Raw genomic sequence first — 27827 nt, forward strand, 5'->3', positions numbered from 1 at the left:
CTCGCCTCGCACCGACACAACAGAGACTTCTTCGCCCCCCTGCGAGGGATCTACACTTTATTTCTGAACATCCCCGCTGAAGAACCGAGGAAGCGCCGCTGGCTTTGCTTTTTCCTCACTTTGGGTTTCCTCTCCAGCTCGTCCGCTGTTTTGATCTCTGCATGAAAAGTCAAGCGGAAAGTCTCGCAGCAGCATGCCGAGGAGAAAGCAGCAAGCACCGCGGCGGTCAGCAGGTAAGCCCCGGCTCTCCAGAAACAAAACAGAAAACACACGCACTTTATTCTCACAGTCACCACAAAACAGCCAGGAATCACGCTCGGTATGCGGACAAGTTTACTCCGCCGTTGTTGTGCCTCATGCCGGACACGATACGGCGCTAGCAGACTCGAGGCGGTGCGATCATTCGGTGTAGTAGAGAGCAAAGCCGAATCTCTCATCAGCCCCACAATACCTTTTATTTCTCCTAATCTAAGCGGCGCGTTTTGACTGGCGCACAGTGTTCTTTCTTTTACGCAGCCATGCCTCGATGCCCATTCTGCCTCTTGAAGGAATGAATGCGTTCAGCTTTGAAAGCGGATCCTCCACTAGGTTCCCAGCATCCAAGTTCTCCAAACAAACAAAGTTCATCTTATCTAAAATGTTTGTTTTTTTTGCAGGCTAACGTGATTTTGATGTGTTGGTGCCAGTCAAAAAAAAAAGAAAAAAAGAGAGCGAAAAGCAAGAAATAGAAAAGTGGCATATTTTCAGTTCCGCTCTGGGATTGCCATCCTTGATTTGATGCTTGATTGATCGCCTGTCATGCGACTGCCTTTGATCTATTCATTCCTGATAAACATCAGTAAATCACTCGCCAGAGGGAGAGAGAGAGAGACTCATGCCCCCGGCAGCTGGACTCCCTCAAAGGATAACTTTTTGCCCCCGCCGAGGAGCAAAGAAAAGACAAATTGAAAGAAAAGTTCTCAAGCGGGATAAATACTTTGCGATTAATACCCAAGGGGGAGGGAACAAGGGAGGAGGGGTGCTGGGGCGTAGCGAGATCACAGAGAGGCATCTCCTACAGGAATAGCCCCCCCAAAAAACACTGCAGGGTGAAGTGGGGAGGTTACCTCTAATGGTCACTTCAAGCTCTTGACCTGACCTCTGTGTTTATCTCTTAGGAAAAGGAAGTGTTGAAGAGGCAGGATGCAGCAGCAACGTTACATGCACCTAAACATTAGACGGCTGTAATAAGTGTGTCAAAAATCACTGTATGGTACCACAAACTCGCTTGGTGTTAAATAAAACGTTTTAAAGTGCGTTTCAGACGAGCATCTGTGCTAATAAGCACGTAGAGGTACTAGTTGGGCACTAGTTTGTATTTAACTGGCTTTTTCTCTTCAGAAAAAAAATGACCTCAACCAAAGTAAATAATTACACATTTTCAGAGAAATTCAATGCCACAGTCTCTTTTTCAGCTCCCCACATATATCGCCCCCTGACAGTCGTGTCTCCATGTTGTCGTTCAGTTGACCAGACGTGAACTGTTCTGAGAGGGAATCGCGTGTTTGCCTGAATCCATTTGATGTCCCTGGGCGATGTGTGTGATTGACATGCATTTTGAAATGACGTGGGGGGGGGGGAGAGGAGCCTTTGAAGTTGGTGCAGTAATGACCAAAGCCGAATAAAACAGCTGTAGAATGTTAAGCAGGCGGTGGAAATGTGAGGTTAAGCAGACTTAATCAAGGTTGTGACAGAAAGACTTTGAACTCGGTGGGGCTGTAATTTCTAATTGATGCCAGGCTTTGGTGATGGATAGAGGGAAATGTGTTTGAAGAACAAGCCTGAGAGTGAATGGTGTCGGCTTATACCTCTGCCACAAACAGTGGTGAAATCCCCGAAAGAGAGCATGAAACAGAAAGTGTGTTCCTGTTTTTCCAGCCTCTTCTTCATGGTCCCTCGGCCTGAGCTGTGACGGGGCCCCCGTTCAGCCTCAGCTTTTTGAATATTGATTTTATTGTCTGCTTTTGTGACAGACGCATACATCACAGGCAGTAATGGTTAATCCCAACTTGGCAGCCTGTGTCTCTACATTATTTCCAGTGCATGACATATGGTCAATCTAAAAACTTGAACACCTCGACTGAAGTGTGTGTGTGTGTGTGTGTGTTGGAGACGGTTCCCTCTGTGGAATTGTGTACACACCTTTAAACACAGGCTATTTTTACAATGCATTACCAGATATTTCCACAACCTGGATTTGTCACTTAGGAGTTGCACGAAAGCAAAATGTTGCATACGCTCCTCAGAGAGAGAGAGAGAGAGAGAGAGAGGATTCAATGGCTCTTTGTATGCCATTTTAAATGGGCTCTGTTTCATCAGTCACAGTGATGATTTTAGACCCTGTAATGGTGCTGTACCCTATCTAGTTTATGACCAGTGACAATACATCAGTGTTCTTTCATTTGGAACCACATTACTGCATCTGTTAGTTTTGGCAGTTGAGTTCAGTGCAGTGCAATTTGAGCCGCAGAGACTTTTGCTGCAGTCATTTGTTGTCATTTCCTTTTTTGTTTTTTTTCCTCCTCCTCACTGAAGTGCTGTTGTGTTGCGAGGTATTTCTCACAGGACCTCGAGGTAAACTATGCAGTAAAATCTTGTGAGCTAATTACAATGAGAATTCAAATGTAGTGGGAGGTGAAGTATGAAAAAGACATGACCAGCGTTGGGACTGTGTCTTCAAGCGAGGTTTTGTTTCTCTCTTTCTGTGATGAATTTTCTTTGTTTACCTCATGTTGACCATTCCAGGTTAAGGCAACAACGAGGTATACAACTAATGTTCTTGTCCCGGGAATGCCTTTGACTCGGTGCAAAGTTGGTGCTGAAATTATTGGTCAATCCACAGGAAATGTATCTGCAACCGTTTTGTTTATAAATGTATTGTTTCCATAACAAATCCCGCAAAGACGTTATCGTGTTCTATCTTATCAGATGTGAGGATTATGCAGCTTTAATGTAAATTTAATTTTTTTGGAACGTTGATCGGGCAAAATAAACTTTGAAAACGTTACCTTGATGTGGAACTTTGAAAAGTTGTTTTTATAGGCTCGTCTGTTAATTAAAAAGAGTTGTAATTGCTGTAATCGGCACCTATTTGTACTGCTGTTCTTAGAAAACATGTGCATGATATCGGGCTGCTTGCATCGGTATCATTAGCATGTTTACATGTGGCAACATGCGTTTGCAGCTCGATAACCTGTAATTAGTTTACTTCATATTGTATACAAGATGTACAAAGAAGCCATAATCCTGTATTTGCTTTGATACTGAGGTCACAGTTTTGATCGTTGTTGGGAAATCAATGGCATTGCTGCACTCTCGCTCTTACATTGCCTTAAATCAAACGCGTCACTCCGAGTAATGAATCTGTCAACTAATCATTCAACGCGTCAGTGTGACTACAGTGTGACTTTGTGTTGAATTTATTCCAGAGGAGTTAAAAAGGTCTACCTGCCAAAAAAAAAGAAATCCAATTTTTTGATTACCTATCCTGCACAACGTTTACTTTTACTGACACAGAGGAAGAGGCGGGGCAAACTGTGGGTGACCAATCCACAAGGGGATGGATCAGCGTCCCGCTCCATAAGAGTGCATAGACTTACTAGAACTCACTGTTCTCAGGTTGAATTAAGCCGGGAATCTGAAATGCACTCTGTTTCTTTTCACTCTTGGGTATTTAAGTTCAGAAATGTTTGATCCTGTGCTGGATTCTTATCTCCGCTGACAGCAGAGAGAGAGAGAGCCGTTTCTACACTGACAGAATTAGCGCAGGCCATGAAGGCAGAGGAAGTGACACGCTGCGATACTGTTCAACATGCCCATGTGGAAATGTGTTCCTTCCCAGCTGAAGACCGTAATTAGTTTGCCTTTGTCTCCTCTCTTGATAGAAATGTGAGGCAACTGGCTGGGTTTGGGCCGCACACACACACCGATGACGCTAATTAAAATAAGTTTAGCGCTCCAAACATAAATCAAGCATTCCGGTTACAGTCGGGGGGCCGTGGATGCTGTTAATTTCTTTAATACGTGTGATTCAGTGTCTCCAATAAACGGACTTCAGCGCTACATTTTAATGATCTGTCTGTATAGCTTAGCTCAGCAGGTTTAATTAAAGCGCTCTGCAATATTTGTCCAGATTGAAGCCACAATGAGGTACACACCGAGCAGTGCCTCGCCTTATGAGCCTCTCCACTGACATCAGCGGCTGTCTAAAGAGATCCCCCCCCCCCTCCTTTTACTGCTGCTATCGCTACCTCAATGCAAAAAGGAGTCTCTTAATTATGACTTGTGAGTGGGGGGGGAGAAGTTGAGCTTCCCTTCTTTCCCGACGGCGTCGTTAGCCACGCTCCCTAATTATCCAGGTAGCTGACGGATCAGTGACAGGGCCCCACCGATTAATGCTTACAAATTCAGCAAGGTGTCAAGTCTGCAAGCTGCCTTGATATAATCAACTCGGCGTTAGATCCCCCCCCCCCCCCCCCCCCCCCCCAGTCGTTCCAGTGTACACTTAACAGCAGAGTTTGCCTGCAGTGTGACGTGAGGAATCAAAACGTGGGACTCGCGAAGCCGACACCCGCGCTGGACACAAACACACCTGTGATGAGGTTACAGCCTCAAGTCTGGATGTAAGCTTATGTTCAGTGCATGAACTGGTACTGTAAGTAAGACGTGCCGGTATATGCAGTGTGAGTAGTTTGTCATCGTGGAAGACCAGCTGAATATATGGGTGGCTTCCATTGAATGTGAAATATGTTGTCCATACCTCTCCTCTGACCTTTCTGCGAACCGCTTTTGGGCTTGTTTGTCAGAAAGGGAACAAAGTCCTAAGCCGAGCAGCATCAGTACATTTTGTTGTTGTTCCTTTTGCATTGTATTTACTCTCCAGAAATGTAGCTCACGGCACCTGTCGACTAAGAACCCCCATTGCCTTGGAAGCTGGTGTTGGTTTTATTGGGGTTTTTCCGATAACGTATTTAATGACATTTGTCAGGAGCTGAAGCTGCGATGTGAGGAAAAAAAAAATAGTGTGTGAGATCCTGTGATAAGGCAGTGTATGTAAAGTGCCATTAACAGGTGACATTGACTGAAGGAGTCGGTGGATATATTTGCTATCCCACACTCCGCTACACCCGCACTTTCATTTGCATGTGGTGTCGCAGCCAGCAGGCCTTCAGGAAATCAAAGACACACGCTAATGCGCACACTCGCACAACTACACTCTATGTCCTCATCGTCGTGGAGGTTAAGTGACAAATGAAGATCGATGACTGCTCTTACGGAAAAGAGAGGGCCCGATTGAAAATATGTGGGAATTAGGCTCCGGCAGCAGCAGGGCGACGATGTGAAGGCATTCAGCGCCGCAGCAGCAGCGAGGTAAAACTATCCCACAGCTTAATGAGGTTCAGAGGAAGCAGGAAAGCCTGGATTTTCACTCAAGCGCGACACAAGGAGCCTTTACAAAGAAGTAAAGAAAACAAGGAATGAAACTGGCTATAGCACCCTCACTCTTGAACACATCCTGCGTGTATTTATTGTCTCTGACTTTCAGTGAGTGTGTTGTCCATTCACAAAGATGCTCTTGGCTTTGATTCGGAACAGCTGCACAACAGCCACAATCTGCAGCGGGGTTGGGAAAATAAAAACAGGAATTATAACAAGAATGAAATCATCCACATGATTCATCCTTGAGGGGTTTAGGCCACCGGGTGCTTATTTTTAAGTCAAATTCAGTGAAAGGGAAAAGAGGTGAAATCACAGGCAGGGTTCATGAAATATATTCGTTTGATTGCTTTCCGTTGACACGAGCGGAAAACTATTTCACACTTGTAGCCAACCATATGTGACTGCGTGTCAGGTGACATATTTAGATGTCTTGTTTTGTACACGTATTCAGTTTATCGTCATGTATGATGTAGAAATCATCACACTTGAGTCACGCTAAAACGATTATTCAATTATCAAAATAGTTGCCGATTAATTTTCTGATGATCGACTTATCGATTATTCAACTAATAATTGCTCCATATAGAGATTTAACATGGCCAGTTCTTAATTGTCCACATGTTAAGAAAATGAAAGTTCCAGTTGTTAGATTTGCCTTGATGCAACTCAAACTATTCTTGAAGCTGCTTGTAATATTTTCACTGTTTCTATAGGCTGGAGCAAAGCAGCAAAGGATTGTGGGCAACCAAAACATCCAAAGACGCTGCGTTTGCTCCTTCACACAAACATCTATCTGGCAGTTTTCTGACAATTCAAGCTGTTTAAGACTCAGGCAAGACACGGCGAATTAGGCTAAGAGTGGGGAAAAAAGAAAGAAAAGAAGGATAAAAAAAGTGAAGCGATGATTTAAGGCAGAGGAGACGGGAGGTCCATGGTACACTCCGAGGTCAGTGTGTCCTCGGGGAAGCCTCCAGTCTGGAGTGTGTATTCTGTTGTTTTCCCATGTTTCCTTTGCAATACAGCCGTTTTTTATGTCCGTCATCGAAGTACTTTCGCATAAATCCACTTCATGGTTTTAGTCCTGAATTCCAGTGTAATGTTACACCAGTGTGTCTGTATCGTGTGTGTCCCTGCATGATTGATGCCTTATACACCAGACAGACGCCACTATTGGAGAGACAGTTAGCCATTGTTGGTGTGTTGTGGTCTAATTCGTCCAACGGCAAAAAGTCTCTGCATTTTCCCTGGGTGGAATTACTCGCCATCAATATTTTTATTTATTTTTTAGTGCTACACTTGATGTTTTCGCAATTGCCACCGAGGCGGCGCCTGTTGCGGTAATCGTGGTGATCATACTGGAGATAAAGCTGGAGATACATGGCCACCATAGCCGGCGCAGGGAGGTTTGAATTGCTCTCAGACCTCCTTTTATATTGAATCTCTTGCTGATACTTTGGTCAGGAGCTCAGCCAGCTAAGCGAAGTATGAAAACCTGCCTTTGATCCACAGAAGCACACATAAAAATGAACAGTGATGAGGTAAGTGAGCTGCCACCGGAGGCCGTACACGACCCAGCCCGGAAGTTGCGCCGCTTCTGTTAACCAGCCTTGAACATCTGGGTTGAAGCATGGATGGGTACGAGAGGGTGTGGGTGAGGGGGAAGAAGACAACAGAGGGAGAGAAAGAAGGGTGCTGTGAAGAAAAGGTATTAAAAGTGACAGATGAACAGGACTTGGGTAGACGTTCTCCTGCAGCAGCTGTGACTGCTGCCATTGCTCTGACAGGTGTCAATTAAGAATTACTGCAGAGGCCCTGCAGTCATTTCTTTCCCCCTGCCCAGCTGTCTGTCTCTGGGCCTTCTTGAGAAATAACACTTTACCCTTGTCACTGCTTTAGCGCTTAGCCGCGGTCGCCCCAGCAAATGAGAGCATGGCGGGCACGCTAATCGATAACCAGTGTATTAGCAATTATTTTGCCCATTGATTTACTGTGGGGCAGCGACTCCCCTCGCGTTATTAGCCGCTGATTACATGCGCCTGTGTTATACTGCAGAGCGCCGCACTTGCTTTGCTGGGGTCATCCTTGGAGCCGAGTACACATGGAGAGACGAAAAGGAAACGCATATTTCATTCTTTATTGTATATTTTTACAATGAAGAACAATGTAATTCATTATCTTTATCGACAGTTAAATTAGGTGTATTAAGTTGTACCAAGTCTGGCTACAGAAACCACTTTCACCACTAAAGCGTCATGTGACTGCCACCGTAATACAGAATGTATCTCAACGCGTCGCTCTCTGTGCTGGAGGTATTGTATACGTGTAATTCATGCTTTTTCTCGCGTGATGATTTGAAGCACTTTACTCTTTTACGCATCCTGTTAACTTCCCATAAGCCCAACAAAAGAAACCTGCAAACTATTTCATATTATTTAGAAACCACCTACTTGTCCGCTTGTTACTTGAAGACAACTTCAGAGGCTCCGGAATAAAAAAAAAACACGTGCCGTTTAGCTACAGAAGCACCAATCCAATTGGCATTGTAACTTACTATACTGACCTAAATAAGCAGATCAGTTATCGGCCAGACGTGACAAATCCACACAACAGTTTCCTCATCAATGGTGTCGGGAGAAAGTTGGATCAGGGCATCCCTAGTTTTAACAATGTCAACTTTCCATTTTCTTTTCAGTTCTTCAACAGTTCTCTCTATATGGGATTCAGAGCAATAATACAGCAGCAAACCACTGTTTGCCACGTAAAGACAGAGTAATAGCTGAGCAGAGAACTAAGTCTCCCTCTGTGTGTTGTGATCCCAGCTTCTTTAGGCTTTTTTACTTTTGCAACTTTTGCTGCCAAGCTCAGCCGTCGCCATGTTGAGAGCCGTGTTGGAGGCAATGCCTATGCCAAGCACCTCTGCATCATTTTATTTAAAGTTAAAGAGGCTCGCAATATCTAGAAACTATCTCGTGAAGAGAAATAAGAGTCATTTCAAGGCACTAACTACTGCCGTACCTTTTGGCTGAATATTGTATCTCAGCAGAAATTCCATTAAAGTTCAGAGCAGGAAAATGAAAACTTTGTAATGGAGAGTTAAATCAATTCTTCACACCCAACTATAAAGCAGGCTGGAGGCTTACAAATAGAATTTGTGTATTTTTTTTTTCTTTTTTCGTGTTTGCCAAGGCGAAAGCTGGATATGGGCTGGAATATTTCTGTACGCCGATGGTGTCCTGAATATAATCCCCCTTTAAACATCAGGAGTACATAAACATTAATCAAACGTATGCAAACTAAGCAGCAGCTAGTGGTAACGTCGTTTCTCCCCCTTTTATAGCTCTAAAGAGCCTCGCTTTCTTTGCATGCGGCGCATGTTGGCAAGAACCAGCATCATATATCATGAAAAGAAAGATGCTTGTTTTTATTACGTGGATTAAAAGCCTCAGGATATCCAAACAGTCGCTGCAAGTGGACAAAAGTCGGGGGGGGGGGAAATACTTCCATCCCCAAAAGGAGTGTTTCTTTAACTGATAAGGTGGGTTTAGAAGCAATGAATATCGTTTTTAGACACGAGATTGCTGCAGATAAGCCATCTGGGAGTGGATACAGTTAACAGATGACACTTTGTCCTCGAGAGCGGACGCGGAGGAAGGTCATGCTGCAGCCTGGTCTAGTGTCACTGCCACCCTCCCCTCACCCTCTTCATATCAGCCTACTCCTTTTTTGGGATTACTCGCCCCCTCGCTCTCTCTCGCTCTCTCTCGCTCTCCCTGTAAGCCTTTTCTCATCTTCCTATCTGTCATCAATCTCTATCTTACTGACTCAATTCTCCTCTACCCTGCTCATATTTTCTTTCATCTTCCTCCCTGTCTCTCGCCCTCATCTATCGTTCGCTCTCTCTCTCACTGGATGCACAAGAGTCAGTGAACTGGTTACAAGAACATGAACTCGACATCTGAAAAGGAGAGCGTAATATATATGTAAACCCTTTCAGGCCCGCTGGCCTCGTTCTCACGTTTCTAGAGCCTCTTTTTCTTTTTTTTCTTTTTCTTTTCTTTTTTTTTTTTTTTGTATTTTGATTTCAGCGACATCCAGCAGTCACACGTCTTGTTGTTGTAAAAACATCTCAACGGTCACAGGGCAGTTAAATCTTGTGCCATCTTCTTTGAAGTCCAAACACATGTCACACATTTCCATTCCCATGATGAAGCATGTCGCACGGGAAAAGAATCAAAGCATATTCTGTGCTGTTCTGTTTGCCTCGTACATTTATAAGAAACCCACTGACCACAATTTCCTCGGGGTTGCACAAAGTAATTACTTAACAGTTGTCTGCTTGACGGGCGGTTGAAAAGGGACGTAATGTCCCCGGATCCCAGTCGATTCAACAACACCACATGCCGCCTCCGAAAGCTCCTCCCAAATCTTTCCTGAGCCGCCGCGTCGTCTCAGACGGTGCCAATCACAGGGGGGTATAAGCTCAGCTCCGTCCCTCTAAGTCGTCTGTCTCAGAGAGAACAGCGGGAGGTCTCTTGTACACCCCAACGTCTCCTCTGTCAGCAAACCAGCTCCTTGCGTGGAACTCGCTGTCCACCTGAGCATCTGTTTCTGATCACTGCCTGTCTGAGACTGTTGTCCTGTTTACTTGTGTATCTCTGGTCCATCTCCCTCTATCGTCATGAAACCAACGAGATATGACGTGTTGATTATTGCGCTTGAGAGGTGCTCGTAGATGCGAGCTGTTTCTCGACCTAATGCTAAGCTAACCACCTGCTGGCTGTCACTTCATATTTACCGTACAGACATGAGACCTTTTTGAAGTGCCAGTGAAATGGAAGTTAGGACGTTTTTTAACTTGCGTACTGTGAGAGTTTCCGCCGTGAAATGGAATATTTGAACGCTGTACAGTTACAAAAAAGGGATTTTGAAATCAAATCCTTTGCATTTGATTGGACCCCTAAAAAATGGGCGGGCTTAGAGCATAGCGGGATAAGGAGCTACAGAGAACTGTGGCTCCACACATACCTCCCTTGTCGCTAAAAGTTTCAGATTCACATACTTTCGTTTACCAGTTGTACATTTGGACCCTAAACAATGTCTATCGGTGTGCGTGTACGTGTGCGTGTGTGTGCTTGCTCTCAACCTGTCAGGCGGACGGGCAGAGGCCGAACAATATCCGTAACGTTAAGTTCCCTTTGTGTGCACGGGGCGCAGCGTTTGTCAGTCGGGAGAATGTGCATGTCAGGATCGGTTAATTAAACTCGGTCCAACTAAACAAGATCAAGGAGCAGAATGGCTCGCGCTGATTAACATCAAGTTGATCAAGTTCAGTCAATTACCTCCTTCCGCTTTCTCCTCCAGTAACTTCACCACGATGTATAACAGGCAGAGAGGACAGTCTAGATTTCATTTTTAAATTGGACTTCCGTGCGTAGATGCTGGCCCGTATTAAAGCAATCTGAATTAAATACAAAAAGGAACCTGTTTTCTGTATTTCTGAGGGACAGTGTTACAATGTGTTACAAGGCTGCATTTTTTTTCTGTCCAGGACACTTGCAGCTTACTTCCATTTCCAAAAAAAGACTAGATGTGACATTGTGCTTTGAGGTTCAATCATGAAAGTTCAGAACAGCTACAGTAAGAGCCTGAAAACCTGTGCTAAGCCGTTCAAAGTGCCCTCCTTGGGACAGGAAATTAACACACACGACTGGACAGGCCTGTCTGAACAGAGGTTGGTTAAAAGAGACATTTTCACATATTCATTAAAACTATTTTAGAACTAGAGTCGGCCTCGCGGTGCCAGACAGTGGAGCCACTGTGGAAGCAGTGCTGATGGCACAATCCTGAGCGGGTGATAATGTGAACCCCCTCCTCTGGATATTTGGGATCTATTATGTATGGAGGAGCTGAGTGTCTACATGACTGGGGCCAGAGAGTGTGTGTGTGTGAGAGAGAGAGAGGAGGGGCATTAAGGGGTGAAAAAAGGGGAGAAGAAGAGAGTGACAGCAGACAAAAAAGAACCAGGGAGAGAAGAGGGGGGGGGCGAAGGAGGGAGGGATGAGAGAGTGGAAAAAGAGGAGGCAAAGCAACAGAGGAGTGAAAGAGAAATGACTTGAGGGGTTGAGGGATGGAGAGAGAGAGAGAGGTATCAAGGCAATGGAGAAGAAAAAAAGGGAGAGACACAGTGAAAGCAGTTGGATAGTGGAGGAGAGAGAGAGAGGGGAGGATGTCACCCATGGCTGCCACTCATCACTCACAGCTTAATGATGCTGTTTTTTTCCCTTCTCCCGCTTCTTTTCCGTGGGGGAGGAGGGAGGAGGAGTGAGAGGGTGAGGGAGGGAGTTCGGCCCAATCAAACAGGGTCATACAGAGTTCACAACCTCCAGGAGGGACTGTCCTCCACCAGGGAAATGTCTCCGCAGACGTTTGCTGTGTCGCTGTAAGGATCGTCTGGACCTTGAGGTAGTTTAGTGAGGACCAGTTGTTACCAACGATACTGGCGATGTTTGGTACAACTGACGCTTCTTTAAACATGGTTATGGTTTTGTTTTGCCTGCCTGTCCGCTTTTTTTTTATGTTGGTTAAGGTGCAAATGCCTTGTCCAAAGTTTGTGTTTGTGTGTTTACATGTGTGTACGTCTGAAGCATGTGTGTTTACGTGTGTGTACGCGCATGTTTGTTTTCAAGAAATCCACTCCGGCTGTCTGTTGCTTCCTTCTGGGATTGGCTTGATTCCTATTGGAGTTTTGATTCAGCGTGTGTGTGTGTGTGTGTGTGTGTGTGTGTGTGTGTGTGTGTGTGTGTGTGTGCGCTCAGCTCCACTTGTCCTCTCACTCTCTCCCGTTTCTGGGAAGCATCAGTCGTTTAAAACTCAAACGGCAGGATTTTATCCCTCGCTCTCCTCTTCGCACCAAATTTGGGGAACAGCTGGGGCGGCCATGACGATGATTTGTCTCCCTCTGCCCGTCCGCCTGACAGGTTGAGAGCAAGCACGCACACGCGCACGTGTACACGCACACTCGCTAATAGGCACACACATATATACACACATGCACACAATTAAACATGCACTCAGTATCACAGACAGACAGGCACAAACACACAGACGCATACCCCTTATAAGAGGCCATGTTCTCAGGGCGCTGCCAAAACACTCTGATTTCCTTTAGCCCAGGCGGCCATACATCAGCTCGGGGCCTCCCAGCCCGGATGGCAGGGGCTGACAGAATGACATGTGTCATTTATCAAACGAGGGGCGCCAGGCCTCAGGAAAAGAACAGACCGCCGCGTGACAAAGCCCCCCGAGAGCTCTCCTCCACTCGCAACGAGGGGAGTGTGTCAAGGGATAGACACTGACAAATCTGCGGAGATCGAGCACACATGGATACACGCTGACACAAACACACAGGCAGAGGAAACACACACTGAGAGGCACTTCCAGCACAGATACAAACCCAGTGATAACTCATTATATCCAAGCTGCATTGTGGCTTTAAAAGCTTTTTGTTTGCTTGTCTTGAAAGAAAGAAGAGTCTTGCTCAACTAAAGCAAAGAAGTATATTTTCTTGGTTTTTACCGTGCTTTAACGCGCATGCCCACACATACACCCACATATACGCATCCCTTGCAGGCAGAGAAACACCAAAGCTTCTCCTGTTGCCAGCAGCAGGCCTGTCTGTGTTCCCGTTCTTCTTAATGAACGGTCACTGGCTGCCGAATGGAACTCTCTTAGAGTTGGCAACGCCGCTCCATCTCCTTCCTTTCATATCCATGCCACCACGTACTCACAATATCCTTCTTTTCTCCTTCATTACGTCTCCCTCCTCTTCATTCCTTCCCTGCTCGCGCTCTCTCTGTCGTGATCCCCCTCCACCCCCGTTTACTCTTTCCATAGCCTGTTCATTTGTCTTCATAAGCCTAATTTATTTTCTCTGCCAGATGCAAGCTGACAGCCATCAGTCTCTCTCCCACACACACTCCCGCACGCACAAACACACACCTGACCCCCTGACATGCAGACAAATACACAACCGTACGCTCAAATGCACGCAGCTCTTTTCTCGCTTTTTATTCATTTACTCTGTCTCTATTACACACACACACAGCCCGTATTACCTCACACTGCTCTGAGGTCAGCCCTGCCGTCGCATAGCCTCTGTTTTACCCCTGTCCTCCACCCCTTCCAACCACCAAAACCCTCCCATTAACATTACTGGAGATGGATGTGTCTTCATAGCCCAGATTGATTGCGGATATAGAGTTATGGTGCCATTTATGTGTGTGTGTGTGAGTGCGTGCGTGTTCGTGTAGATGGAGGGCACTTTGGGAGGCGGTGTTTGGAGCTGAAATGTGAGGGAGGCAGGCTTCTTTCGTTTTCCAGAACCTTCCAGCCGTTAGTTGTCTGTCCGCAGTCTGATATTGTGCTCTGTTGAAGGATTGCTTCCTCTCTTCCTGTCTCTCTCTCTCTCTGACTGTGAAGCTGTTCATAGCCATTGTTCGCTCTCTCTCTCACACACACACACACACACACACAGGCATGCATAGTCGCACGCAGACGCAATCAGGCTGAGATGGCTACTGATACTCGTCCACTTTGAGAGCCCAGTACATAATTTACTGACTTTCTCCAGGGACCTTTTTTCAGCTCCTAATCGCTCCTCCCTCCCATCATTTCTTCTTTTGTCACTTTATTGCCATGGTCATCAGGAAAGGGAGAAGGAGAAAAAAGGTCCACACACACACAGCCCAGATACACACTCCACACTATGGTGCGGGTTCAGCTTATGCTTTTTGTTATTTCTTCTGCTGTTACACCCCTATGCTGTTCATCAACTAGTGTTGAAATGAAACAGTGGAACTTTGTTTAATGGAGCACCAACTCGTCACTTAAGCGGGCAGAATGAGAAAAAAAAAAAAATGTGGCGATGCATAAAGGATAACCGTTTCGATGGTGCAAAAACTGCTGGAATTTCCCTGGCGACACGTGCCGTTAAAAGCACTGAAATGTTTGAGGACGTTTGGTTGTCCTGAGCAGCTTCCTGCCCTGAAGGGTTTGCGGTTCTATTTCATTTCCCTGAAGTGACTTTATGGTTTTTAAAGTTCTGATTTCTTTGTCTGTCTCTGAGGTCATGTTCTCACAAGGTCCTCTGCATTCTTGTTCAGTCTTGTGTTGCTTATCTGGTTCGTGGTTTGTTTTGAATGTCTTACCGAGAAGTAGATAAGGGTAGAGAGGAGCTGATGAAATGTTTTGATCCAGAAGGAGGAGAAAACGTGTGTGTGTGTGCGCGCGCCACCCCTATGTCATAAATCAGACTGCCCAGTAGTCACACTAGCTTTTTTAAAAAAAGCAAATTTCCAACAGCAACAGAGTTGCAAAATGTTATTATGTATTTATTAAATTAAATTATGAAAAATTCCAGGGGGAGTAAACGGCCTATTGTGGAGAAAGTAGAAAGAAGCCCCGAGAGCTGTTGCTACTGACTAGCATTAGCCTTTTCCCTGGCTGGCTAGCTTGTGAGAGGTCACGGTTATGGTAGATCACCGACTAACCCTGCAAGTGTTCAGCTGGTCAACAAGCTCCTAGAACCACACATTTTGCAAAGACATGGACGAATTTCACTGTGTCGTTTCTTTAGTATAAGTAGGTCGTTAAGGTGCCTCCTTCCCTCAGAGAGTAAAGGATCAGATTCGTAGCGCTGTGTGTGTGTACTTTTTTTTCTCTCCCTCTGTCTCTGTTGCTTGTTTTGTTCCTCAGCAGTGTACAAAGTGGATGGCCTCTGTGAATTGAGGGGAGGTCTGACAGCGTGGAGAAGGTTGATTGATGGCTTATTGTGCAGCCGGACTCGGCTAGACCGAACTGGTTGGGTTGTGACCCTGTTTTGGCCCCGCGCCCTCATTTTCTCTTTTTTTTTTCTTTTCTTTTTTTTATTTTAATTCTCTCCTTTTCCTCTGTGTCTCACCGACTACCTCCCCCCCCAACACACTCACTCACACACACTGTGCATAAATAAACACGTATGTTCAGACTGTAAACACACTTCCCCTTTGTGCCTCTTCTCCTCCTCCCCTCCCCCCCCCCGTCCTCGTCTTCTTTGCGGCGCTAAACTCATCATTGTTGCCATCATTCATTCTTCGCCGTTTCCTTTCTTCCTTCCTCTGCCCACTTTGTTTTCTTTGTCCTTACTCCTTCAGGACAGGTTTAGTCCCATGAGTCATTTCATCAGGTTTCATTTTACAGACCCTATTCATACAGTCTGAAACACTGGCCACTCCTGAAGAAAAGCTCAAAATGACCCCAATAGACGAATCCAATGCCACTTTTGATGTGGTTCACCGGCCAGTTCTTGCCAACTGGGGAATCTACGGCCGACTATAATTCAACAAATGCACGAGAGACAAAGTTAGCCTCAACACCAGGCACACTAGTTTAAACTGCGGCTCAGCCTGTTTTTCCAACAATGATTTTCTGCTTCTATTCTGCACACAACCATAGTGATTTATGGTAATTATCCATCTTTGGGGTCATCCATCAACTGGTTGTTGCTAGGCGATGGGAGCAGCTGTTGTTTAGTCGGAGGAAGCTCCACTGTCCGGGGCAATGCAGGTGAATATAAAAGACGGCGTCTATGAAACGAGGACTCTGTGTTGTGTTGGTAGCTGCTTAGTTTCGTGATTCGTCCTCGTCCGATTTAAACAGAACGACGTTCTGTCACGTAACGGCCACCCTTGATTGAATAAATAATTAAAGATGTGTGTAGTCTGGCAAAGTGTAAAACTATAAAAGATTACAACAACACTCGCGTTTAAATCTTAATTTCGATAAGGCTAAATTCTTATGGATGGTAAAGAAACAATATTTTCTCGAAAAGAATCTGTTTAACAAATGGCATCTGTCTGATGCAGCCCGCATTGAATCAGCGCCTGGCATTGGGTTTGTGTAAATCTCACTCGCATCATCTTTAATTAGCATTAGTAATGCATTATCTGATTCTGTACTTTGCCTGAAAACAAACCAGATGGTGTGTGTGTGTGTGTGTGTGTGTGTGTGTGCAGCACCAGAGAAATGTTCGATTGTTGGGCGTGGGGGGGGGGGGGGGGTTTGGCTGAAAAGCAGAGTAGAAAAGGCTGGAATCTGCCGCGCCGATGATCTAATGGCTGTTGTTTCATCTCAGAGCAAGCAGGCACTGACAGTTCAGGGAAAAGGTGATTTATAGACCACAGTCACTGTCATGGCGTGTCGAGACCGGCTCACGGGAGATCTGAACAAACAGGGGTGGAAAAAAAGGAAAGGGCGAAAAAAAAGAAGAGGAGAAACTCGCACAACAATTCAAGAAAAGAACTGGAAATCATTCTCTGCAGTTCTCCAGATATGTTTTTTTTTTTTAATCGCTGGTCTGTGCTGTGAGCAGCTATCGTTTGCTCTTCCTCAGTCACACCGAGCATATGTACACATATCGTACCCGTAGTGGTCTAATGAAGCTGAGCCAGAGGTAAAATGCACTGTCTATGTGACCTATTTGAAAAGGCAATTTGCATAATATGAGTTCAAGTAATTGCAAATTACTTGGAAACATATGTGAAAGCCCCTCAGGACAGTCGAAAGTTTCACAAAAGGTCATTTTCTTTTCTTCTTCGTTCATATTTTATAAATAATCCAAAGCAGTGACACAAAGTCTGCAGTCACAGTTAAAAAATATAATCAAATTCAAAATGATGTCTGCAGATTGCTACCAGCAGGAAGAGCAGACTTTACCAGCTGGTTTTTTTTTTTTCAACCGGAAGAGTCGTGGAAGCTGAGAAGGTGGATTTGTACGACACACAAGCTATTCGAAGCCCTGGAGCTATTGTGCCATATGGTGGACTATTCCATGTGGGTTAGCGGAGGGCGGGGCTGCGGAGGGGAGCTGTTAGGTAGGCTTTTTCCATGTCTGGTCACACAAGCTGCGGGTTAAATTATGGCTCATATATGGCTCATATATGGCTTCACTTATCGATGTAGCTCCGCACTGTGTTGGGGGGCGGCGGCTATCTCCTCAATTTAAACAACAAAGTGAAATCCTCTAGTTTATAATTTAACCAACTTTCTAATCATTTCGACAATGTAGATCTGAAATGATTCCTCCGATGGCAACTTGTTATGCAGAATCCTATTAAAAGGCTCCGTTAGCGGGGTTGTTGTCTTGAAGCTGAGAGGAGACTGTTTGCCTCGGTGTACATTGTCGGCAGAGTAGTCCAAAGACTGTCAGGTCCTATGAAACCACATCCACGACTATCCTGGAGGAAGAGAGGAGAAAAAAAAGAGCAAGAATGAAGAGGACGGGGGAGAGCAGAGAGAGACAGAGATTGCCTGACATACTAAGCATTACCATAATTGGCTTTTCTACATGATAGGACAGAGGAAATAATAATGTCATTTTATTTACAGCCTTTCTCTCTGCTGAAACACACACACACTCATGCACGTCGTCCAGGTCAATGACACACACTGATCAGGCCTGTCCAAAGCCATCAGAGGTGAGTGGCAGGGAATGGAGGGGCCGGTGACAAAGCGAAACGGGAGAGAGAAATAAGACTGCCACACCGGAGCTCCCATTTTGAAGGGCCACTAAACGGCGTGAGCCTCGCCGGCCGCCCCGCTCTGAATGCAGCGCCCCGGCTACGCAGGGTAAATCAGTAGGGTGAAAGCTGGCGGAATTGGACATTAGCACTGCAAATGAGAGTCGGGATTGCCCTCTTCTCCGAGACAACATGAATAAATGAAGAAGGTTTAGAGGGGAAAGTGTGTGCTTTGTGTGGGTGTGTATGAAAAACAACGTGGGGTAAAAAGTGCCCAGTGCCCATTCATACTCCAGTTATGTCACCCAGTCTCGTGTTATCTCTGAGAACGGGTCAGTATGTCTGACACCAACCAAGTGTTGCTGGATTTGTCGCTGTAATAAAAACGTATTTTGTGATATTGGGCAGTCAAAGTCATACTTAATGTAGCTTTAAATTGAAAGCTGTTTCATTAGTTATTTCAGTTGTGTGCGCAGGCAAGTCAGGGCTGTGTTGGGATGACATTTTAGATCATGTTGGTGAGGAAATACCAAATTTTCTTTTTTTACTTTAAGGATTTATTTATTTATTTTTAAAGAAAATCTTTTTTTTTCCATTTTACAATTGTTGCCAAACTTGACTCAAATGTTGCATTTCTCAACAAAAGCAGCCTCACAAAAACTTTACTTGAATAAAGTTCAGTGCCAAATTATTTCAATCACCAACTATCCAATTAGAGAATGAAAAAGCAAGCTTATGAATCTGACCAGATATTCAATGCCAACTTTTGGAACTCGTTGCTGTGGACACATATTCAGTTGGAAAGTATTGAGGTTCTATATCAAGGCCGTGTGTGTGTGTGTGTGTGTGTATGAGTGACTGGGGGGTTGTCCTACTGTGGTGTCACCTGTCTGCAGCAAGAAATCCTGGACTCTGGGCACAACAATAGTGACAGGCTCCTCTCCAGACGCAGATGGCTTCGCCTTCCCCCCGCCGGCAACATTCACCTGACACACTAACACTTGGCACACATAGATAAGTGATCAGTCACACCTATATTACACGCACATAGCATAAATTCCACCGCTTTCTCTCTCCTGATCGTGTACTTAGTTTGTTGGATGTAGTTCAACTTGTTTCCCCGTCTTTGTTTTTTCCTGTTAAATATGCGCGCGCACACTCTCTCACACACCTCTTGTTCGCTGGCCTAAACACATCTTTTCTCCTCTCTTTTCAAAACTTCCCCTCTTTTCCCTATCCTCCCTGACAGCACAAAGTGGGCTTACGTTTTTGACTGACAACCACAACAGACACCTTCCCCCACTCCTCTCCCCTCCCGTTTTAATCCCCTCCCTATCCCTCGCTCCCTCCCTCTCCTCTTCCTCTTTTGTTCTGAGTGACGCTCGAAAGCCGCCGTGTCAGCATCTTTTCCATCTCTGATTGCCTTATTAGCCGGCGGTGGCACCCGCAGCTTTTCTGACACAGATGGTGAAGGAGGAGGCTTCGTGCGAGGGGTTGGGGGAAAAAAAAAAATGGCTGACTTGTGTTTGTTGTTGTTACTTCCCCCTCCCACCTCTTCTCTGGCTTGTTTGCATGGACACTGACACCCCGGGCTGACACTGACACACTCCTGACACTGATGCCTGTCAAGGCAACATACGGAGGATGGCAGGGAAAGACTAGAATTTAGTGTCAGTGTGCTTTCAGTGTGTACATGTGTGTGTTTGTACTGCTGTCAGGTTTCTCTCACTTTGTCAGCTTGGCTGCTTTGTCTTTAACCGCATTGATTTCAAATCGCATTGATTTTGAATAAGTTCGGTTTTGCATTTATTTCAATACAGTGGGGGCTGCATCTTGACGGGGAGGACGAGACGGGTTGAAAGAAAGAGCTGTGCCGCTGCATTTGCAAAAGGTTCAAATCTTGTAATTTAGTGACCAGTTTTCAGCGGAGCCTGTATATAATTACAAGCTTGCAGTTCAGAGGTAAACTAGCACAGGAATAGTTTAATTAAGAAGAGGAAGGTTGTACATTTCAACGTTATCTCACATCCACTTTTACACACGTACAATTGCAGAGAGTTGCAGCTGTTGGACCTCCAGCTTTTCCCAGGCAGCAGTAACTGGCACCTCACAAACATCAGGTATTATGTCCATTCCGATTATGGGATAGAGAGATACATGCTGTTTGAAGCTGACAGCACATCTGCCTCCTCACTGGAGACTGATTCTGGCACCTCAGACAAGCATCTTACGAGGAATGGATTGATGGAGCTGCCTTAGCATATTTAACCCTCCAGTTCTCCCTCTCCCTTCTTCTCTGTCATGTTTTTCTCTTAATGTGGTTCCAGGATCATATGTAAACCTTTTCATCTTTCCACTGTTGTAGAGAATTATTCCTTTAAATCTCTATTGTTTTGGTCATCTGATTATTTATTTTTTTAATGCAGATTTAATCATTTTAGAAACAAATGATTTGTGAAGATTGTTGACAGTTACTGAAAGTGGGCAGCCATTTTCCACTGATACGATAACTCTCTCTCTCACACCCTTCCTTTTAAAATGGCACACTTGAAGCTGCGAGTACTCTGGGAGCATAGGCAGTAACAACACGGCTTGTCATGTCCACTGACCGTTTCCTTGCATCACGCTGTGAGGACTTCCACAGCCGATGCCAAGTTGACTCCAGCCAACCTTGGCTTGGCAAGGCTGATGCAGCTGGCATTTCTCTCCACTATCTCTTACTTGTGAATCCATAGTATGTGTGGCGTGTTGGAAGAAAAGAGCAAATCAATGTCAGACACAGATCTGTGGTCACTATACAGCAGCGAAATAGACAATGAAATACTCTACACGGAGGCTGGTTGCTGCTCTGGCATTTATACACTGAAATGTTTGCACATATGCAGTAAATTCATCGTATGAATACATTGTGAGCATTCAGCATATGTTGTGACGGAAGCACCAAAGTGAGTCGTTAACAGAGCAATCAGAGAGGCCTATTTCCCATATGCATATTAGCGAAGAGACAAAAATGTCTGTATTTGCATTGGGATGTAGCAGATCTCATTTATATGATTAATAAGTATCATCTTCGCTGAGGATTTGTTCTTTGTATGATTTAAAAATTTTGCTTGTGTACATTTTTTTAACTCAGCAGAAACATTTCTGTGGCTCATCTATGCTCTCTACCCTTGCTGAGCTGTAGTGTTCAATAGCTTCATTAGGCAGCGCAGTGAAGAGGACTATTTGTCATTGTCAAGATATGGATGTTTGCCACTTTATTGTTGCACAATTGTGTCCTCTGCTGGGAAAATTGACAAAAATCTCTTTAGGATTACTGCAGATACCTTCATATAGTAAGGGCTGTAGATGCATACTTGGTGTTATTCTAATGAATCAAAAATGTGTGTATGAACAATATCTAATTCACTTTTCGCACTTTTGTGTTTTCTAGCTTATGGATCTGAGGACGAGTTTAAAGGGGATAAGATCGATGAAGAGGAACATCTGCAAGATGACGGGCTTTCCTTGGATGGCCAAGAAGACGCAGACTATCTTTTCAATGATGACGAGGACGCAGGTGATCGTTATAGCTGCCAAAACTCTCCACTCAGCAATGGCACTAACCCAGACGCTGGGTATGCCTCTCCACTCAGCACTACCAGTGATCATCTGGTGGACCTTAAGACCACGCCCTCCCTCATTGATCAGAACAAGGTAGAGGAGAAGCAAGCGGAGAGCACAGAGCCCATCAATGGCGTCTTGCTACAGGACAGTCTGGCCAAAATGAAAACTGTCTATGCAAACCTGATCGCGGATGCCTCCTGGTCCAGCATTGCTATGGACATGCTAAAAAGTAAACAAGGGAACAATTACGCAGCCAGCAATGACAATGGAAGCAATCACAAAGGGAGCAATGGCTTCCTGAACAGTCACAGCCCAGGCAACATCCGTCTGAAGAGCAGATGTAGAACGAGCAATGCCTCAGCCACCACTAATATTACCATCGGCAGTACCAACACCAGAGCAGTGTCGAGCAACAGTGGCACCGGTGTAAACTCTGGAGGATTAGCTTATGACTGGCACCAGGCAGCATTGGCCAAAACTCTACAGCATACCCCATACCAACTGCTTCCTGAGCCAAGCCTTTTCAGCACCGTGCAGCTTTACAGGCAAAATAATAAGCTCTATGGCCCTGTGTTTACGGGTGCCAGCAAGTTCAGGTGCAAGGACTGTAGTGGCGCCTATGACACGTTGGTTGGCCTGACGGTGCACATGAACGACACAGGCCACTACCGTGATGACAATAAGGACACAGAGGATGATCGCAGCAGGAGGTGGTCCAAGCCACGGAAGCGTTCTCTGCTGGAGATGGAAGGCAAAGAAGATGCCCAAAAAGTTCTTAAATGCATGTACTGTGGCCATTCTTTCGAATCCTTGCAAGACCTCAGTGTTCATATGATCAAAACAAAACACTATCAGAAAGTGCCTCTAAAAGAACCAATACCGGCTCTCACCTCAAAGCTGGTACCCCCAACCAAAAAAAGAGCATTTCAAGACTTGATGTCCCCGAGCTCGCCGGAGTCTTTCTCGTCTGGCAAACTCTTGGGAGAGTCTCACAAAGCCCAAAAAGTGGCCAATCCTTATGTCACTCCAAACAATCGATATGGTTACCAAAACGGTGCCAGTTATACTTGGCAGTTTGAGGCACGCAAGGCTCAAATTCTCAAATGCATGGAATGTGGTAGTTCGCATGACACCTTGCAGCAACTAACAGCCCATATGATGGTCACTGGGCACTTTCTCAAAGTAACCAATTCAGCCTCTAAAAAGGGGAAGCAGTTAGTTTTTGATCCTGTCATTGAGCAGAAATTTCAGTCAATTCCTCTGCCACCGACTACAACACGACTCCCAGCACCCAATGGGAAGTCGCAGCCGGACTCCCCATTGCGGCCCACTAGCCTTGAGGAGAAAAACGAAGAAACGAAAGATGAAGAGGCAGAGGAGGAGAAAATGGATGGGATGGAACCAGATAAAAAAATAAAAGAGGAGAAAGAAGATCTTCCTGAAAAAGCTGACAAACCTAGAAAGGCCAGATCTTACCAATATCTGAGAGAAGAAGACTTGGAAGAGACACCTAAAGGTGGCTTGGACATCCTGAAGTCTTTAGAGAATACAATTTCAAGTGCAATCAGCAAGGCCCAAACAGGCTCACCAACCTGGGGTGGATACCCCAGCATTCATGCCGCCTATCAACTCCATGGATCCTTGAAGTCCACCTTTCCGTCATGTGCACAAGTTCTACCTTTATTCAGCAGCAAGAGTTTGAAGGTACTGTCCTCTGAATTAAGCAATCTGATCCATTCACCAAATAGCCCCTCTCCACCACCAAGTCACAAGAGCAATGTGTTGGCAATGGAGGAGCTAGTTGAGAAAGTGACAGGGAAAAGTTCAGTAAAAAGTGAAAAAGAGGAAAAACATGTACAGCGTAGGGGCAGGTCTCTAAAGTCTCCATTGCCAAATCCTAAGGACAAACGGGTTTCACCCAATCCAGAAAACAGCTCACGGGCGGCGAAAAAAACTTTAGTAGAGGACCAGACTGAGTTGAGAGGCAAAGAAGGCGCGCAGACAGCGAGTAAAGTAGAGAGACAGATAAAAAGTGAAGTTGATTTGTCAAAAAAGCCTGTAAGCAATGGCTGCAATAGCCTGAGCATCATCACGGATCACTCACCTGAACAACCACTAGTCAACCCTCTCAGTGCTTTGCAGTCTATCATGAACAACCACTTGGGCAAAGCTGCAAAAGTGGCCACTCCGTTCGTAGACCCCTTTGCGATGCTTTATAAGATCAACAGCAGCTCTGCTCAGGTTAAGTCAGCAGAGCCTGTCAGTCAGTACTGCGACGACGACGACGACGACGATGATGATGATCAGCCCATTGACTTGACAAAATCAAAAAACACCAATGGCAGTACACCTACGGGTGCTTCTACGCCAAACAACAATGGCAGTGTAAACAATAGCAAACCAGCCTTCAAAGATTTCTCACAGTCCTCATCTCCGCTCCTTCGGGAGAATGCTTTGATGGATATTTCAGACATGGTAAAAAACCTGACGGGCCGTTTGACACCAAAGTCCACGACCCCTTCTTCCATCTCTGAGAAATCCGACTTCGATGGCTGTACTTTTGAGGACAGTTTGGAGGATGTGTCTCCCATCCAAAGACGGAAGGGCCGACAGTCAAACTGGAATCCCCAGCACCTCCTGATTCTCCAGGCCCAGTTCGTCTCTAGTCTTAGAGAGACTGCTGACGGAAAGTTGGTGGTCAGTGACTTGGGACCCCAGGAACGCGTCCACATCTGTAAATTCACTGGTCTCTCCATGACTACCATCTCACATTGGCTGGCCAATGTAAAATACCAGTTAAAGCGGACAGGGGGAACAAAGTTCCTTAAAAATATTGAGTCTGGCCAACCTCTGTTTTTGTGCGGTGACTGTGCGTCCCAGTTTAGGACTCCCTCCGCCTACATTCACCATTTGGAGATCCACCTCGGGTTCACCCTGAAGGACCTCTCAAAGCTTTCCATAGATTTAATCGAGCAGCAAGCAGTCAGCAGAATAGAGGACAAGACTTTTAGCACTTCTGGACTTACAGAAGAAGACACTGGCTCAATATATCAGTGCAAACTGTGCAATCGGACATTTGCGAGCAAACATGCAATCAAATTGCATCTTTGCAAAACACATGGGAAGTCGCCTGAGGACCATCTTATCTTTGTGAAAGAGTTGGAAAAGTTTGATAAACAATGAAGAAGCTGATAGCATGACAGATTACTGTTGCACTATAACTCAAAGCTACAATCTGTCATAACAGATGGTGCCACAACTGTATTGACACATATCGTAATGACAACATGGTTGATACAGTAGTTATTCAGCTATCCATAAATGACAGGAGCTTGCGCTGCAGAGGCTCGAAGCAAAGTTGTAAAAGTAGCATTTTCTGGTGACATAAACGTACCAAATTGGTGCAGCAGCCATGGCACTGATTGTTGCTTTCCTAATGCACTGCATCTAATCTGAGCCTTTGGGGAAAAGTCCATCTGTTGATTTAAAACTGGACCACGCTCTTATTTTGATCACTGATTTTGAATGATTTTTTTTTTTCAAAATGAATATATTTCCACACAACTTGCATATTATTTATGAGACAGTTTGTGCATGCGTTTGTGTAAAACAGTGAGCATATTATGTCCAATGAAATTTCAACCATGATTACAGAACTGACATCCCTGTTTTTATTGTTTTTCAAATTGCAGGCTTAGCTTTTAAAATGAAGGGAAATGGTTATAAAAGTAACCATGTGAAAGGTGATGTTTTAAAATATTAAGATGATTTCAGCACTTTAAGTGTAAATTGAAGAAATGTGTGGGTAAAAATGACACATCACCTTTTTCATTTTGAATCTCTTGATCAACATTACAATTTTGGGGGACTAACTATATTGTTTTGTATTTAACATTAAATCCCAGAAATTCATACAAAATATTTAGAATATTGTTTTTTCTAGTAAAATATAATTTCCTGGTTGTTTCAACATGTACAGTATTTGCGTTGGTAGGCTACCAATTTTATTATTGTGAAGCTACAGTTGTAAAATTAATGAAGTTTAAAGTTATTGTATGAATAATCAGCAAGTATGTATACATGTGTGTCAGCATATCTTGCTCTTCACAGTTCAACATTATTTGTACTGTGTGCATTTTTATAATGTTGTTTTCTAGAAAAAATATGGGGGGAAATGTATAAAACTACAGAATATTGTCGGACCACAATGTCCTTTTTCAGTGAAAAGTCAGTCCTTTGATGAGGTTTACATACAATGACAGACTTTTAATGGCATCTGCTCTGATGCATGGTCCTGTACATAACATTGAAGAAATAAATTCTCACCCAATGATAGATTGTCAGGTTTTATCATCAACCCGATTATTCAGAAAGGCATTCTTTTATCCTCGGTTGTAAAATAAACTCCATGTCATGGATTAAATTGTGGTGTGGATTGAGTGTTTTTGGGAGAGTGTGAAATTCAGACAGACTGAACCTGAAACACAAAATCAGACTAACTCTTGCCAATATTTTTTTCAATAATGTAATAATGGTGTTTCTCTGCCGCATTTATAGATTTTAAGAAAGACTATGGTAAATGCACTGCATTCATATAGCGTCTGTTTCTACCTTATCAAGACAGCGCATTACAATTTGTAATCTCATTCACACACACATTCATACGACGGGGGCAGAGCTGCCACGCAAGGCCGTTTGGAGCTAATCGTTCAGTGTCTTGCTCAATGACACTTTGACATGCGTATAGGAGGAGCCAACCGGCAACCTTGAGACTAAAGGAAGACCTGCACTACCTCTTGAGATACAGCCATCCCTTTCTCTAAAGTCAATTATGTGAAGCTGGAAAAAAAAGAGATATTCTTTGATGAAAGGATAGTTCAGCATTAGTTACAGCGGTTGGCCTACAACACAAAATTGGGGAAATACCCTCCAGTTCACTGTGAGATGGATGTGTTGAGCTTCTATTTTTGAAACTGACTAAACTCTGATTTTAGGATGCCATGCTGCTGCTTGGACAGAAGAAAGTGAATCACTGAAGTGGTCGCCACACTACAGGTAGTTCTGGAATAGGCCCCTATTGCAAATCGCACTGAAATGTCCATCCAACCATCTACTTTACTGTCGGGATCATAAATACAATGCAGTGTGACATCCTGGATTTTCACAGCGCTCTGACAGATGCGGTACTCCGGCTTCAAGCAGACAGTCAGCTGGTCTGACTTTTTCTGGATGTATGCATAAATGAACTGTTCTGGAGGGATTGAGGGGCTCAAAGCCCCGAGCACTTTAAGGGAGGAACACTAGGTTCAAATCCGGCACTCACCACCTCCCATTTTTGTGACAGGATTCATTACAATGCACCAACCGAGACACTTTCTTGGCTGGCTTTAGTTAGACAAACACAGAGACAGCCATATCAAATCCTCTAAATTTTTGTCCCACAAAAGGGGCTCGCTGCAACACTGTGGACCATCTCCAGGTCACACCGAGGGAGTAGCAGCGTTCCCACTGTGAGCCACAGCTCTTCTTAATCTGAGGATCTTCCATGCAAACTGAAGTGTTTGAAACTATATGCGCTGCAACAAGTTTCAAAGATCACTCTGCAGAGTCATGATATCTGACTGACATGGCTTCAAGCTCGGTCTCCTCAGGTGCCAGACAGAGCTCGAGTCCCTTGGGTGAGGATGATAGCGGATCCTTCCACACTGCACTCCCTCATTACTTTTTAAGGGATAGCAGGAGGCTGAATAGGGGAAGCAGTCTGCAGGGTTTGAGTCCACTGCTGTGTCGTCGAATCAAAGCTGAGGAGGGAGAGGGGTGAGCCAGCTCAGAGCTCCAAATAATGTTCCTCGTCCTTTGGCTGACACACAATTGACATTACCTAACTAGCAGAGTCCGTATACATAAATACGAACTGTTTAAATTATTCACCAAAATTTAACACAAATCCATTTATTTCAGCCCTCTCAATTGTTGATGAATCTTACATACAGTATCTGTAACTATCAAGTAATTTACAAGACTTACAGTGTATAATCAGCCTGTTCGTGTTCCTGGATGTCAAATATCTACATTTTGTTGCAGCCCTCTGAGCCTGATACCGACGCTCATGGAACATTTTAGTATTGGAGGCACCGGGCTTCCAATTAACTCCAATGTTAACCCATCCGCTCAGAGCAAATGCTCCTG

The 27827-nt window shown here is 44.8% G+C and overlaps 1 protein-coding gene across 1 annotated transcript; it reads left to right on the top strand.

Annotated features, from left to right (window-relative positions):
* Positions 1 to 109: 109 nt before the first annotated feature.
* tshz1 (teashirt zinc finger homeobox 1) lies at positions 110 to 26019 on the top strand. Its single transcript, XM_079287873.1, has 2 exons — positions 110 to 233; positions 21466 to 26019. The coding sequence occupies exons 1-2, from the start codon at positions 194 to 196 to the stop codon at positions 24819 to 24821; spliced, it is 3396 nt and encodes a 1131-aa protein (XP_079143999.1). The 5' UTR covers positions 110 to 193; the 3' UTR covers positions 24822 to 26019.
* The last annotated feature ends 1808 nt before the right edge of the window (positions 26020 to 27827 follow it).

The sequence above is a fragment of the Melanostigma gelatinosum genome (assembly GCF_949748355.1).
Source record: "Melanostigma gelatinosum genome assembly, chromosome: 17".
Lineage (NCBI taxonomy): Eukaryota > Metazoa > Chordata > Actinopteri > Perciformes > Zoarcidae > Melanostigma > Melanostigma gelatinosum.